Source organism: Cyprinodon variegatus, unplaced genomic scaffold (genome assembly GCF_000732505.1).
Source record: "Cyprinodon variegatus isolate N-32 unplaced genomic scaffold, C_variegatus-1.0 Scaffold199, whole genome shotgun sequence".
Classification (NCBI taxonomy): Eukaryota; Metazoa; Chordata; class Actinopteri; order Cyprinodontiformes; family Cyprinodontidae; genus Cyprinodon; species Cyprinodon variegatus.
This window is the reverse complement of record NW_015150652.1, coordinates 150,843-167,491: the sequence shown is the minus strand read 5'-3', so window position 1 is coordinate 167,491 and position 16,649 is coordinate 150,843. Positions and strand designations below refer to the sequence as shown.

At 36.4% G+C, this 16,649-nt stretch overlaps 2 protein-coding genes across 2 annotated transcripts in view; one reads left to right on the top strand and one right to left on the bottom strand.

The window, feature by feature from the left end:
* Positions 1-3,667: 3,667 nt before the first annotated feature.
* LOC107087919 (erythrocyte band 7 integral membrane protein-like) lies at positions 3,668-8,682 on the top strand. The gene is made up of 7 exons (XM_015379760.1): positions 3,668-3,798; positions 5,874-5,980; positions 6,069-6,141; positions 6,239-6,321; positions 6,501-6,704; positions 7,290-7,424; positions 7,540-8,682. Exons 1-7 carry the CDS (start codon positions 3,735-3,737, stop codon positions 7,726-7,728), a joined length of 855 nt encoding a protein of 284 aa, XP_015235246.1. The 5' UTR covers positions 3,668-3,734; the 3' UTR covers positions 7,729-8,682.
* Positions 8,683-11,072: 2,390 nt separating this feature from the next.
* Positions 11,073-16,649, bottom strand: part of LOC107087914 (microtubule-associated tumor suppressor candidate 2-like) — a 53,563-nt gene continuing 47,986 nt past the window's right edge. The window contains exons 14-16 of the mRNA XM_015379754.1: positions 15,850-15,969; positions 15,610-15,710; positions 11,073-14,751 (exon numbers count right to left, since the gene is read on the bottom strand). Coding sequence (XP_015235240.1) covers positions 14,328-14,751; positions 15,610-15,710; positions 15,850-15,969 — 645 coding nt within the window. The 3' untranslated portion in view covers positions 11,073-14,327. The remainder of the gene's footprint in view (positions 14,752-15,609; positions 15,711-15,849; positions 15,970-16,649) is intronic.

The following is a 16,649-nucleotide window of genomic DNA, read 5'->3' as shown; positions in this document are numbered from 1 at the left end:
AGAGTGGTGCTATTGCTTAATACTTCTAAGCAGTCAGGTGCTAGTCATGTGAATTCAAACTTAAGATAAGAGTCCACTTGTCTCGTGGTCTTTCCATTGAGTCATACTTTTCATTTCTGTTTGATAACTATCCCGCCTTTGCCAAAAAAAATATTTATTATAGTCGCTCTATATGTGTTTTTCAATAGAAATGTTTATGCATTTCCCTCATAAGCAGAATGAATTTTTTTCTTCATTTTGAACTGCGATTATTTCATAAAGATGTTTGGTGAATTTAAAAAGTTTGACCTTATTAAATGATATTTTCTTAATTTCACAGCATTAGTCTTAGAACACCAACCAACCAGTAAGAATTCCAGCACTCAGAGCCCTGTTAGGGCAACGACTTGAAGGCACAAACTAAACTGTTCATAATTTATCATTTATGGTACGCCAGCATTCATAACATGTAGGTAAATCACTGTCCCCCAAACATCCGTGGTTATATTTTTTATATTTATATATGTATAATGTGGTCCGCCCGTGCCGGCTACTGTTCATTTCTTCCTGTCCGCTTAACTGCTTCTAGTTTTACTCACATGCCTGAAAGATTTCTAGTGCTGCTACCACAGATGATCTCGCTCTCAAAATGGAATTGAACAATTCAGATTAGCTAGCCGAATGAATAGAAGGGGTGGAACGTAGCCGCCTGTGGCCCAGGCTGCCTGTCACAACTCCAGTCCGCCGCGCGGATGACGTCATACACGTGCCGCTTTGTTTTTAAAAGATATAAATATAAAAAATATAACCACGGATGTCTGGGGGACAGTGATTCACCTACATGTTATGAATGCTGGCATATCATAAATGATAAATTATGAACAGTTTAGTTTGTGCCTTCAAGTCGTTGCCCATTAACCTGACAACAGCCAGATGCATGTCTCGCTCCGCCTACTGTAGAGACATGCATCTGGCTGTTGTCAGGTTAGTTGCCCATAGGAAGACTAGGAACACGTTACTTGGATTTAACAAAACCGAATATCTTCGGAACAGCTCCAAATGACACAAAACTCATATGGCTGAGTAGAACATGATAATAATAACGTAAAATCAAGGGGCCAATGTAAAAAAGAAAAAACGGTGTTCCCCTTTAAGGTCTCTGAATAGGGTGTGTAACATTGTTTGGGCTGAAAATGGCATATTTGCTGTTCTATGAGCCCCAATGTAAGGCTGCTTAAAAGCCCTAAAATGAAACGCCAGATTTTCTTCCTTTTATGGTATGCTCATGAATATTTAGATGAGCTGTGCGCTGATTGGTTGATTTACAACGAGCAAAGCTGCTGAGCAACGACGCATCATAGCAACAAGCACTCACTTACTGAAACATAGAAATTGTTGATATGGTAGGGTGACTAGACATCCTCTTTTTCCCGGACATGTCCTACTTTTCATACGAAAAAAATGTCCGGGGGAGATTTCAAAATCATCCGGGATTTTGGTCAACTACAGTCCAGCACTAACTGAACGGACCGTATGCTTCCCCCCTACCTACCTTACTGGGCAGGCGGGGGGAAGCATACAGTTACCGGGTCGGGTTAGGCCAGAAACCCAAATCTGGTCACCCTAGATATGCTAGCATTGCTATCAACAGCTTAGCGACAAAATAATACTTACAGCTTGCGGTTTCGATGGCCTAAAATGATGCCCCAGCAACTAGCAGGCCAAAGGAAAACTCATCCTTGGAACCATGCGAAAAATAGCCTTATTCTCTGATGTGTGAGATTCTGGTGTCACCAGTTAACCAGCGATAGTCAGCAAAACATTGATAAGAAACCTGAGAGAATGGTCCTCTAGGTTACTTTTTTGCGGTGGTTAAATGTCAAAGATTTAATCATCTGCAGGAGAACATGTTCTATTTATTACGTCTGTAAATAACCCACCATCCTATCCAAAAATTTATTAAAAAGCACTCGGAGAGAGCAGAGACCTCTGCCAAGCAGCTAATGTTGCCCCAAATTGTGACTTACACCTATAGATAAAACTCGCACATTATCTGGATCATAAACAAATCTATATGAATTGTTCATTGGCATACAAAAATGTCAATATCTGTTTAGTTTTCAATGGATCCTAATAAGAAACCAACAATGTTCTCTTTTCTTGTGTTTTGTCTACAGTAAAAATACCTGCAAACTTTTTTGCAGGTCCGATGTTGAGGCTATCGATAGTCAATGCTGCCAACTTCTTGTTCAGTGGAGAACTGCTTGTTCTGCTAAATATCCCTATATTACAATGTTAGGGAATCCTTAAAAAAATTCCTGTGTCCAAAATTAAATGGAATGATCCTTCTGTGGTATGAGGGACACCTCTGATGAATATTTAAAAAAAAAAAACATCCATAACTTTTTTTTTTACATTTTACTTTTTATTGGAATTTTTCACTTTTTTACAAATACAGTGTACATGAACAATATACATTGAACTCAACGTAACATAGAGCTTTCCCCTGGCGAGCTATTCATCTATTTGGCCTTTGTCCCGTCTAGTTTATTTATTTTTATTTATTTTTTTATCTTTGTCGCTGTCTTTTGTCTTAAATCTTGTCAATTTCCTCCACTTTTCCAAGCTAATCTAGCTTGTTGAAGTCTTAGACGATGTGTCAGCTTTTCCATAATGTAGATTTCTTCTATTATTTCAGTCCATTGTTCTTGACAAGGGGGGTCTGCCTGTCCGCATTTCCTCGTGATAGCTTTTTTGCTCGCTATTAACAATATCTTAATCAAATACCTGTCTTTTACCTGTACTTTGATATTGTTCAAATTGCAAAGGTAAAGCACTGCACTGTTCATAGGAATATCATATCCCAGTATCTTCTTTACAGTTTCATGTACATTTTTCCAAAATGTATCAATTTTAGGACAGTTCCAGAATATGTGAGAATGATCAGCATTCATTAATCCACAATTCCGCCAACATCCCATGTTTGTTTTGTTATAATTATTCTTAACTTTAGGCATGATAAAAAATCGTATTTTTCCATGTGAACTCCCTCCATATCCGTGAATTGGTGGATGTCTGATGTGTTTTCCACATATCTAGCCAATCTTCATCTACAAGTGTTATATTAAGCTCTGATTCCCACTTTTCTTTTATGTACATAGTTGAATGTTTCTTCATCATCAGTTTTTGATATAAAGTAGAAATGGTTTTAAATTTTCTTCCACTAAATGACTTTTATCACAATTTCAATCGCCCCATTCACTTCCACAGAGGGATCCCACCTGATTTCTGTCTTGTAATAGTCTAACATCCATAACTTTTTAAATTTATTGTACAGATAAATACAGAAACACTGTACTTATACAATACTAAAAACATAACCTCCTTGGCAGAGGTAATTATTTAATTGTTAAAAATAAAATGATACCATTAACAATTTGCCAAAATACTTATACACACATTTAATTACTTTAAAAGTTTATTAGTGTAACACTAATAAAATTAAAATAGGATGTTTCTGTTTTCTTATTTTTCCACAATCCATTATATTACAACTTTCCAAGATTATCTCTTAACATAGTTGAAGTTTTATGGTTGCACTCAGTTAATGATCCACTCAGACTCAAAGCCACACCTACACATTATGAATATTGCATGGTTGTGATGAGGCTTTAAAAGGCTGTATCACTTCCCCTTCAGAAGCAACAAACCCTCTCAGCCAATATCCAGGAAATTCACTCAGCGAGAAGCAGCACATGGAAATGGAGGACCAAATGGAAAGCCAGAAGAGAAGAGGAGCGAGCAATGATAACCTGATATGTAAGCCAAGTCAATTTTTGTTCTTGAATGTTTATGCTTCATTTAAAAGTCTGTGTTGTGTAACATTTGTGTTATCACTAACTGCAGATCAATTTTATGCTCTGTAACTCGATCATTTTTTAAAATTTTATCCTGACTTGAAGCTCTTACAGCACAAGTTTATTGTACGTCATGAAATGATAAGAATGCACCTGTGCTGATAAAGAAAAGAGCCACACAAGCCAAAGGATAGCGAAGCTTCATTGTCATAGAGACCAATACCACATGTCAGGAGGATAAATGGTCCCAAAAGCATGTGACCATGAATGTTTGTGTATTCGCTTCCCTACCGTTGTCTACATGCTCTATTAAAACAAGTGAAAGGGAACTTTTCTTTTCTAAGCTTTGACCAACAAGTATGGAAATTTTCCATGATTTGGGTTTTAGGGACTTCTCTCCATAAAAGACAGTAGAATTATTGTCCATATGTTAAATACCTCCAAGTATCAAAACTTTGACCTATAAAACAGGAACTTATTACATTATGACCCAGTTTGCATTTTGTCCAGCCTTTTCCTACTTTATTGCCTAACAACCACAGCTGAGCAAAGTACTGTAGAGAAAATAATTAAAACATAAAACAGTACAGATAAAACACAGGTAAAAATAACAATCACACAATCAAATCAATAAAATTGGGTAAAACATAAAGCAATAAAAAAAAAAAAAAAAAAGATAAAAAGAAAAGATAAAGAATAGAATAAAGCCCACTGTCTTGCTAGGTGTTAAAAGCCAAAGTGAAAAGGTGGGTTTTGACAAGAGATTTGAAAACATTCATAGAAGAGTGTCTTGGTTGCCCTATTATATTCTCAATTCAACATTCATTTTCGACCTATGGTGATGTACTCTTGACTTATTTTGTTAACTTCATAAGATTAATAGAGCCATTAGGACATTTTTTCCTGTATTGGGAAATAGCTCCTAACTTTGAAGCTGGGAAAGTTTAGTAGGTTGAACAACAGGAAGCTGTTTTTTATTTATTTAACTGATTTCATGTGTTGTGAAGATGTTTAATGTGGTTTTGGTTTGAATGTGGGTATACTGGTGCTGGAAAGTATAGCAAAAACCACAAAGGCTGCAAAAATGAAACTTTCCATTAAGATCTAATTGTGGTTTATCTGATAACAAAAAAAAAACTTTTAAAAGAGATGTCTTAATGGCTTCTCATCTGGAAATGGACAAGTCAGTCTGAGCTAGAAACGTCCGCCTTGCTTTATTACTTTATTACTTTTCCATCTGAACAAAGCCGTGGATCATGTTTTGTCAGTAAACATTTTAATATTTGCTCTTTGGGTGGATGTTGTGGTGTTCAGTGAGCTGTCATGTTCTCAGTGATAACACAATGGAAACCTTCGACACACCTTTTATCTGCATGTGGTATATTAAGTCCCAGGTAAACAAAAGACACGTGTGGTGCAGTAATGTATTATAATTTGTACACAATAAGGTCCATACTAGTAGTTGAAGGCTAATATTTAATTTCATGACCTTTACATTTTACCAGTCACCCTGCATTAATGCAATAACCCCATTTTTTTTATTTACTTGGTGGGGATCGTCTCATGTATGAAGTTCTAAACACAGTGGTTAAAAGGTTCAAACTGCAGACCTGTGCTGTATAGTGTGCTTACTTTTAATATGGCCTACAGTCAGGTTTGGTAGAAGTTAGTTCAGGACCCAAATGCAGAGATGAGGAGGCAGAGCTGAGTTTTGCTGATTTAATGAAAAAAGCTACAGAAACCAAATTCAAGAACCGAAATACAGGAAACCAAAAACCAGGAGACGATAGGAGAAAACACATATGGGGAGCCAAATTAGACAAAATGGAGAAAAAAAAGATCAGAATGAGATAGATAACTAAAAAACTCAAAAAGAAACTCAAATAGAAGTCCAACATGGGAAAACCATTACAGCCTACTTTTGCCACAAATAACAAAAAATAAAAACAAGAAAGCAGGAATTCTATATTTGCTGTAATGGTTTAGCTTTCAAGAAACTTGCATGATTGTTGAAACACGCTTTGTGATTTTCATCAGCTGATAGGCCTGTCGGATCTGTGGGATGCATCGGCTGGTTTCTGATGATTCTCTCAAGCCTTTTCATTTTCGTAACCTTCCCGGTCACACTCTGGTTTTGTTTTAAGGTGAGTGAGTTGAAAACAGTAAACAAGCATTTTGCATTTGTGAATGCGTGAACATAAGCTGATTTAGTGTTTGTGAAATCTACTGTAGGTTGTCCAGGAGTACGAGCGGGCCGTCATCTTCAGGCTTGGTCGCATTACAGACCGAAAGGCAAAAGGACCAGGTGTAGTATTAATGTCTGCCTATTATTGTTAGGGTTTTTTTCTGTTTTTTGGTTGAAAAAAAAAAATTATCTTTACCTCTTTTCTGAATGCTGAAAGGAATGTTCTTCATTATACCATGCACCGATTCTATTGTGAAAGTGGATCTGAGGACTGTGTCATTTGACATTCCACCGCAAGAGGCAAGTGGCACACAACAGCACCTAATTTCCATTACAAGAAAATACTTCAAACTTCATATTCTTGTATTTATTTATGTCAACTGTATGTTTGCTTATGTAGCACCTCATCACCAAAAGAAATGTCCCATACGTATAGAACAACACTGAATTTTCTGAATTAATGTGTATGATTTCTCTAGATTCTCACTAAAGATTCAGTCACTATTTGTGTGGATGGCGTGGTTTACTTCCGAGTTAGTGACCCTATTGCCTCTGTGGCCAACGTATCTAACGCTGACTACTCCACTCGACTGCTGGCACAAACCACCCTCAGGAATGTTCTCGGCACCAAGAACCTTGCTGAGGTCTTGTCTGATCGTGAGGGCATCGCTCACAGCATGCAGGTATAAATATTTATCATAAGTATTTCTTCTTAGGTCTTTCTTTGGTTCTCTCCTTTCTTAGTCATATACCATCATTTTGCCCGTTAAAGGCCTTAGAAAGTGATAGAGTTCACATCACTAGTATTTCTTCTCTACTCGAGGGGATACAGCTTCTGAAATATCTTGAATATTTCACGGGAAGCATATATTTCCCTTTTGTTATGTATTTCAAGTTATATTTAAGCAATTAGAATTTAACAGACTCATTACAATTAATTTCAGTAACATTGTTCACTATGTTGAAAAGAATGATGTTTTAAAGAAATTATACTAATTGTGATTGTAATTGTGATGATTTTCTGCTTAGATCTGAGGAAAACATGAAATTTAAGAATAGAATATTCAATAAAAGAAACATTTTTATAATGTAAATATGGGCTTAATGAAAAGTATGTATAATAGCTTCTTAGGGGTTATTGTACAAAATTATATTTAATTCATAAATCCAGTAATTTTTTAGAGATAAAACTGACTTTTATTTGCTCCAGATTCACTTGAGAGACTTTAAGTTTCATGAGGTAAAAATCCTTTTTATGTAACTTCCAGTCAAGCCTGGATGAAGCCACAGACGATTGGGGCATCAAGGTGGAGCGTGTGGAGATCAAAGATGTGAAGCTGCCTCATCAGCTGCAGAGGGCCATGGCAGCTGAAGCTGAAGCAGCACGAGAAGCCAGGGCTAAGGTCTGTACAATGCCTCCCTCCAAAATGTCCAAACAAAGACAATTAAATCACATAAAAGCTGATCTTCGCTATGTGTTTATGCATTATTTTTATACCCGTCTCTCTCTTGCTGTAGGTGATTGCAGCAGAAGGTGAAATGAATGCCTCCCGTGCCCTGAAGGAGGCGTCCCTCGTGATTGCAGAGTCTCCATCAGCACTGCAGCTCCGCTACTTGCAAACTCTCAATACCATCGCAGCAGAGAAGAACTCCACTATCATCTTCCCACTGCCTATGGATGTGATATCACACTTTATGCGTAAATGAAGGCACTAAATCATCTTTTGCATTCTAAAGAAGGGGAATTGAATCCAAAGCTAATGTTCCAATGCTTTATGCTACTGTAGGCCTCGATCAAACAAGGCTCTTCTTAGGTGTGTGATTTGAATCGAATGTCGAATAGCAGTTTGATATTGTATATAATTATGTGCGTATATCAATATCGATATACGCAATTTATTATTTAAAAAACAAATGAAAAAATCTCAAGAACAATTTGTAAAAAAATCTTGAAAAGCTTCTCCTGTGTCTTGATTCTGAAATCATTGCATCCACTTTGCCACTTTACATGCCAAATAAAAGCTATTGCAAAACATTTGTTGTGAAAAGAGATTTATTGGTGTCAGGAACAATTTATTAAGATCCCATAATTTAAAAGTGAAACCAGGAAACTTTTTTCTAGAAGTAAAAATCTGAAAAATGAGGCATGCTTTTATATTCAGGCCCTTTTACATTTGATCAAAGTTCAGAGCAACTGACCTTCACAATTCATCAAAATATAAAAAAGAATCCACCTTTGTGTAATTAAATGTACGCATGTGAAGGCTTCAAATGGTTGGTCAAGTACCACCGTGAACTGACAGCATCATGAAGACTAAGATGTGCTATAGACAGTTCAGGGATGACTGTATTTGTCAAAAAGCAGTTTTGTTATTAAACAAAATCCAGAGCAAATAACATTCGACATATAATTGCTTAATGTTTGGTGGATAAGCCAGATAAGGTGCACATTAGAAGAGTGTTAGACAGTCCATGTTGTTAGATGTTTTCCATAGGGGTTTGAAACTCCATTAAACGCACCACACCTGCATGTGAGATGGCTGAAATTTTTTTCCTACTCATGCAGCAGTGTACAGCTCATTATCTCCCGTTTTGTCCTAACATTCTTCCTTTATATGTGTTTACCTACTGGACTTAATGTGTGTACATGTCAGAAGAATCACAATAAATCTACCACAAAACCAGACATCTGCCTCTGTGTTTTTTAACGGGAACACATTCCATACACATTGCCGCTCTAAACCAGCTAACTCCTGGAGAACACCTCATCTCCTTTTTAAAGAGTGTCAAGAAGAAAACCACAAATAAATTATTGGATACCCTAAATGTAAAAAAGAGCTTGTTAGTTCATATACAAAATGCTTCCTGTTGGGAAAAAAAACTATACCTGCATGTCACCCTGAACTCTCCATCTCCTTTGATAAACATGGTGGTGGTTGCATCATGCTTTGGAAATTCCATTTTCCCATTAGAAAAAGTATAACTTATCATAATGTGGATGGAGGTACTGTAGGTACATGGCAATCCTAGAAGAAAAGCTGTTAGAGGCTGTAAATTATCATGAGGCAGGGGTGCATTTTATCTTAAGATTATAATTAATACACGTAAGTGTTAAAATGGAACAATTCAAAACTAAAATATGGCAATGCCGTAGAATGGCCCACGAGTCTGGCCCAATACTGTCTGTTCCACTTGATGAAGTTTCAGCTATTTTGCAAAGATAAATGTGCAGAAATTCTACCTTCTATACGTGCAAAACTGGCACAGACATATTCCCCAAAGATCTGCAGCTTTGACACAAAAAGGTACTTATATAAAGTATAACCTCTGATACAAATGCATAATTCACTCTTATCATTTTTAATGCAATAGAAATGGAAAAGGTGCATGAACACTGAAATCTATGCCTTTTTTCTAAATTTTTCTTGATTTTGTTAGTTTAACAGGACAACATACGAAAAATGCCATGACATAATATGTTTAAGGTACTGTATATCCATTCTCCTCTGGTCTTATGTTGGAGGCTACATACATATTGTTAGCAACCCGTAATGAAAAGAATTTGCTGTTGTATTGAAACTTTTGAATAGTAAAACTCTTGCGAAAAAAAATGAACACACGGCACTTATTATTGCATTTCTTTTTAAACACTTTATTACTGTCCTTTTGCTAAAAATGCCAAATTAAAGCATCAACATACTGTGTTCACATTACATTGATGAACAGTTTTATTTTTATTTTTCTACATCCCCAACGCTACAGTTACAGCTTAACCATAAACAACGCAGAGGTCAAAGAAGAGAAAAGAACATGGACAAAGGCAGGAAACATGCTTCTACTGTATATCTGTCGGTGCACTAAGACACACGACTCGGGTTGTAAATGTATCTACATTCAAACATACAATCAGCACCAAAAAGCTCGTCTCAGGATCAAAATCCATTGGAGCTATGGTTTAAAGACGGTCCTCTACAAATTTTACTTATTAAACTAAATAAATGTTGAAAAGCCACATTTGCTACAGTAGCATTTGAACGTTTACATGAGTGTCAAAAATACTAATCATCTGTTGTTTTGTGGGCAAGTTTGACCAAATGCTACATATCATATGGCTGCTACAAAATCACAATCACAAAAAAGGTCCTTCTTTAGTTAACAAAATGGCATGAAAGAGTTTTATCAAATGCAATCATTACAATTTTGACATTCAGAGCAAAGTGAGAGACAGATGTCCACGGGACACATTGCAGGGTAATTATAATACCAGTTTAGTGTTTAGAAACTGTAGTTCATTCAAAAGACTTATTTTGAAATTCAGAACTGTATGCTGTTAGTTGTAAACAATAGTTTAGTTGCATCCTTTGAAACTGTAGTTTTTGCACCTGAGGTGAACCTTTAGGAGGAGTGAGAAATAATCCCAAACAATCTGAAAACACAGTGAGTTTCTGACTGAACTATTTTTTTTCTTATTATTTTTCCTTTTTTTATCAATTGAGTAGACATTCTCAAAAATGATCAGTGTAGAAAAAGGAAACAAACAAAATAATTGTGACAGTTTCAGCTCATCTCTCCTACGCTGCACTTGACATTCTTCTGACAGAAGCATTCAACCCTGTGTCCACGTCATACAAAAATTTAGAAGTTTAATTAAAGGAGTTTTTTTTTTTTTTTTTTTTAAAGGCCGTCAAAAAGTGCTGGTGAAGAACTTAAAGACTAACATCACCCTTAACTTTAAATGTGCACCCCTGGTAAAGATGTGTAAAAAGCAATACAATAATCTTATATTGCTGCAGCAAAAAAAAAAAAACAAGTATTCAACCTGAACTTTGTTGAAAAAAATCCCATGTTAAAATATAAAAAAATATTTTGGAATGAATACTGTATAATTAGTACTACTCCTAACAGTTACCATAAAATGAATATTGTAAAAAAATGTTTTATTTGAAATTTGGTCATTGAGTTCAAAAAGGATTTATTTCTGCAAGCAACTCTTCACTATGAGAAAGACAAGAAAACATGCATTTAAATAAGGCCCAAGTTTGACCTTTATTCCTTCAAAAAAGTGACCAAAAATTTGTTAAAAAAGTTTACTGGAAAAAGCAGCAATTATTTTCATAGCAACCATTTTTCTTAAGGCTTTTGCATGCATCTTTACCAGGAGTGTCAATTCTTTTTGTTGAGAGCATTATTGTCACTAAATGTCTCAATAATCATTTCACATGCAGCTCGCCTGCCGAGCTGGAAACATTCAAATCAAGTGTGCTGGTCAATATTTTCTCTGCATTTTGCAGCACAAGTACGCCAGATAGTTCTGTTAAACAAGTGCCAGATCTACATGATAAAAACACATAATGCCCACACAGGGCCCTTCTCACGTCTGTTTAACTATAAATACACCTATATGAGCTACTAACCCAAATGCATGCTCCCCTCAATAATAGAATGGTTTACACTGACTCTCTGACTTTATTTACAGCGGTTAATCTTGCGTGAATGTTAGACTATATTAGCTTTGTGGATAAAAGTCTTTTCAATGATTTGTTAAAAAACAAAACATCATGAACCTGAGGGTACTATAGTGGGCAGATTACATAACAGGATGTGGATATGACACAATGATGAATAATAATAAATGATAAATATGAATAAAATTCACAGTTGGTAGATGTAGTGTGTTTTTTTCCTCAGAGCTGTAGAGCAACTTTGGAATATCTTTTTAAATACTAATCATGTTTTATGTTAAATCATAACTTAGATACTTCTGATGATTTATTCTAGCATGTTGAAAAGAGAAATGGATATGAGATGTATCTTGAAAATGATTGAGAAGAGGTACAATAAATAATGTTCTACAACCCTAATTAAGCACATCACAAAAAGATAAACAGGGTTCTATGTTTTACCTACATAATTTAGAGACACACTTAATTAAAAGCCTCCTCAGAGCATTATCTAAGAACAGTGATTTGCAGAGTTTTCTGCATCTGTAGGCGAATCAGTTTCATTTACGAAGTAACACACTGTGCATTCATGTTTTATGGCTACTGTACTTTGCAAAAGATATCCAGGCCCATTTAACTCTTTGTCAAATAAAGCTATCAATTTTATTATATCTATTTGGGATTTATGTGATAGAACAACACAAAGAAGAACATAATTATAAAATGGAATCCAAAAATCAGAAAAGCTTTGCACACATCACTGTTTTCGCCATCATCTTAAAATGAAGAGTGTGGCACAACTTTGGAGGAGCTGTAGAGACCTACAGCTCAAGTGCGAGAATATATAGAAATCTGTCATTCACTCAATCCATAAATCTAGCATTTATAGAAAAGTGGTAAGATGGAGGTTAATGTTTAGGAAAAGCAATAAGAAAGCCAACTTTTAAAGGATAAAGCAAACAGAAAGAGCCAAGAGCTATAAGTAGGGGTTATGCTATTTTATGTGTCCCAATGTCTAGTGGATGAAAAGGTAGTGGACTCAAAATTTCCCACAATGCACCTTGAAAGGTAGTGTCCATCAATGGTCACTAGACGAACAGATATATATCCCAGAATGCTTTGCAAGAGCTCTGCTCACAAAACATCATGGTTTTTTAGGGGGGATGAGAGAGTACAAAGATTGCATAGGCACCATGTTGGGAGCTGGAGTCTCATGACCAATGTGGAGTGAAAAGTAGTGATCCTCTGTCTGGGTTCACCATAAATTTCACTATATAGTCCCTGCTCTGTAAAGGGGGGATAGGGCCGACGTTTTTGAGTGTAGAGAGATAGCCAATGTCTCCACAGTGAAACATGATGGTGGCAGCATCATGCTGGGAAATACTTTTCTTCAGGATGGACCGAGTTTATGGACATACTAATGGGAGTAAAATGCACTGCAGGCTGCACACAAACTTGGTTGTTGAGATGGCATTGACCTTCTAGCAGGACAATAACTTTAAGCAACTCTGTAAAGGGTAACTTCTACACTACTTTCACTGAATGTTTATTTAGAGGTATCAGGTTAAATCTGAATTCTTGGTGCTGCTCTATCACAAGCAATCCCAATAAAAAACAAATTTCACTTATAGATGCAATAAATCTAAAAGGTTTTGAGGGATTTGAATATTTTTGCACATACAAGCCACTGCACTATTTCATATGCTCAGGATACCCAGGTTATCCGCACCCTAGGGTCCAATACCGCATGCTGTATTCCACTTTAGTCCCATAAGACATATTACAAACACAATTGTTTTCTAAACATATCAGCGTCAATAAACAAATTACAGCAATAATATGTTTTACACTAAAACTGGAAGACTTCCACTGTACATGCTTGCTTAATTAGCAAATCCGATGTAATAAATAAATCAGATATAAACGTTGTACTATAAAGACACAGACAACAATTAAAACAGTAAATCCTGTGCTAGGCTTTCCTTAGCTCTGAGCTCTCCGTTAACTGTTAGGTTGCGTTTTTGCTTCTGCTGTTGTGACACAACAGAATGCACATTCCCACTGAGGTACATAGAAAACAGCAAACAGAGATTTTGAAAGCTGACCTGAGGGACCTGAAATAGAGAGGAGCTCATTTTAAGAAAGGAAGACCTGGCAAGGCTGTAAAAAATACACAAAGTTCTTTGTATTTTACAAGTAACATGGCTCCCAGGAGGTTACACTATCAGCATTGAGCTAATTAGAAACTCTCCAATATAAGTCGAGGAGGCAAATTGCTTCAATTTACAAACCAATTTTTGATCAAAAGTCCCTTATAAATAAAACGTTGGTCGCTGTCTGCTGGTGAGGAGGAAGGACCAAGTTTAAGGCGCTTTGTTTTTGTCCAGATGCAAAGAGAGAACTGAGAACAGAAATTTGATTGACAGATTATTCTGACGGAGAACAGCTTATTTAACTGGGGATATGTGTGTGTGTGACTATGTGCATCTTTTTACCACACCAGAGCATCATATTCCGGTGATCAGAATGTGCTATTTCTATCTCACGCTGCACAGAACACATGCAAGAGAGCTTTAACTATCAACAACAACTACTCTAATATTTAATAGTACTTACAGTGTATTTGAAAATACATGAAGACAAACATGGATCTCTGACAGAAAGATGTAGCTGCAGCCAGCCTTTTTTGTGTTGTGTGTATGTCCATCTTATAGAATCTCTGTATAATGAGCACCACAAGACTGGTGGTTCACAGTGTGTGTACAGTATTCTGGTAACCGGTTTAAGTTACTTTTACATACCATTCCTGTCAGAAAGTAAAGAATTGGAGTACTGAGGAAGGAATGTGTGTTTTGAAAGCTGATTTTAGTTTTGCAAAGAGGTGTTTGAATTACAGCGACCTGACAGCGGCCTGTGAGTGGGTGTGTTCGGCCCAGAGGAGTAGTTGTAATTGACAGCGGCCCTATGAGTGGGGGTGGCTGGTCCGGGAGAGAGGTTCTGATTGATGACACTTCTGTGGGACGGTGAGCAGTGCTGCGCCTGTCTGGGACAGCCTTGACAGTGGGTGGGCGAGTCGCATCCTGCCAAGGGCGATGAGGAGAATAGTGGGGAGGAGGGAACGGGGGAGGTGGAGAAGGAGGAGCGGTGGAGCGGGGATGAAGCCGGGGACATGAGGGGGCTGGTCTGGAGAAGCCACAGCAGCTCTTCATTGTTGCGGCTCAGGCGCTTCTTCTCTGTGCTCTCCTTTTCCACCGACTCCTGCAGATTGGCGTTCTTCTCTGACAGTTGCCTTGAGTGGAAAGTAGTAAAACATACAGATAAAAAAACCAGACCCCAAAATCAACCCCTTAAAATATTTAGAAAAAAAGTTACAATTACATAAAATCTCTGTAAAATTGACATAAAGATCCATATCTTCATCTTTAGGACCTAATAGCTCCAGCCCATGTCCTATCAGAATGTAAACAGGGGGTAATTTTTTTTTAATAGGTTTTCCACTAAGATAAACGTACTTCTTAATATAAATGCCTGATTTCTGCACCCGTTTTTAGTGAGTTTATATGTTGAAGACTTTGTTAAATGGTATTTAAAATCACACCATAGATATTGTTGGCTAAAGGAGCGATAAAGAAATTTTACCACTAGTTGGGATGTTGAGCATTGTCTGTAGACCAAAAAAAAATATCTGACAAACGCAGCTTCTTTTTCTAAAGAAAGTTCAATGCAGCATCAAATAATGCATTGGCTATGTATTTCACAACATTTTCAGTTTATTTTATATTTTATCCAGTTATTGTTTATGACAATGGTGTCCCACCTAGAGATTTATAATTGGCTCATATGCAAAATATCTATTTAAAAAGCTGCTTTAGTTTTCATAAACTAATAGAACTCACCTTTACCATTAAGATTTTATAATAGTAGCTCAAACGGTGTCAAGCTTTTAGCAGTTAGACGGCACCTCATAAGACAGACACCATTTATTTGAGAAACATTTTAGCATTCAATACCAGCAAATCCTGAAACACGATAACTCCTGATGTCTCTACAGCTCCTGACCCAACTTGCATTTGCATAAAATTTTATACACAGGCCTCAGAGACCAATTTAGTGAATCTCTATGAATAAACCTTTGGACATGTCCTACCTAGACATAGCGACGTTCATCTCTATACGAGCCTTCATATCTTCATTCTGCTGCTGCAGAACTTGGATCTTCTCTTCCAGGAACACGTTCTTTTGAGCCTGCTCAAATTTAGAGTAAAACAACGGAGCAATCTTTCATTCACCGCACACTCATAATCATCTAAGTCCAGAAAGCTTTGCATCTGTAATTTGCATACAAGGTTTGAAAGAATTTGCCTTTAGAAAGATTATTTGAGCCTACCACTTTCTCCAGGTCAGAGATCTTCCTTTCCTGCTGGTGAATTTGTTGGTTTTTCATTTCAACAACCTCTTTCAGGCTCTTCAGATCTTTCTCAATGTGCTGGTATGGAGCTAAAGCATCCTGGTAAACAAAATAAACATTGTGTAAATATATATAAGGCCATGTAAATGTATTAAGGGCTTTTTGTATATAAACCACTGGTCACTTTCTTTGCATTATAAATGATAAACTAACAAAACATAGTGCATCACTTTGAAATTTAAATAATTAAAATGCATGGTTTTCATGTAAAACCAAGAACATATAAACAAGTCTGACAAAAACTATTCTTAAATACAGGACTTCATGCATTCAAATTTCGATAAAGCTTACTTCGACCAAATGTCCCATTAGAAGCACTTTGCTGACCTCTAATGGTCAGAGGTTGCATTACATCTGTTTGTGTCTTGTTCTTCCATCTTTAAGCTCCATCTGAAATACTAAAACTGAATTTTTCCTGCACTATAATAAAAGTTAACAACACATCTGCAAAAAACAGCAGCTATAGATATACTTAATAAAAAATATGAGTATAAACATAAAGATTAATGTTCTCAGACAATGTCCACATTGTTTGAGTTCAAGTGATTTCCTTAGAAATTATAGTCTATAGACCTTGAAAAACCTGAAAGACTCTAAGCTGTAATTGCAGGTACTGAGTATGTGGGGCTTTATGCAAATGTACACGATGCATACTGTAGTGTCCCTTCCTATTATAAAATGTTGGCCTGTCACAAAAAAATAAGCGTTGTCTTATTGTT

What these genes read in the sequence shown, in the direction of transcription:
- LOC107087919 (XM_015379760.1), top strand. Translation starts at nt 3,735, where the DNA reads ATGGAAATGGAGGACCAAATGGAAAGCCAGAAGAGAAGAGGAGCGAGC. An exon ending in GAGCAATGATAACCTGATAT is followed by an intron (nt 3,799 to 5,873) that starts GTAAGCCAAGTC and finishes GATTTTCATCAG; the next exon opens with CTGATAGGCCTGTCGGATCT. An exon ending in CACTCTGGTTTTGTTTTAAG is followed by an intron (nt 5,981 to 6,068) that starts GTGAGTGAGTTG and finishes AATCTACTGTAG; the next exon opens with GTTGTCCAGGAGTACGAGCG.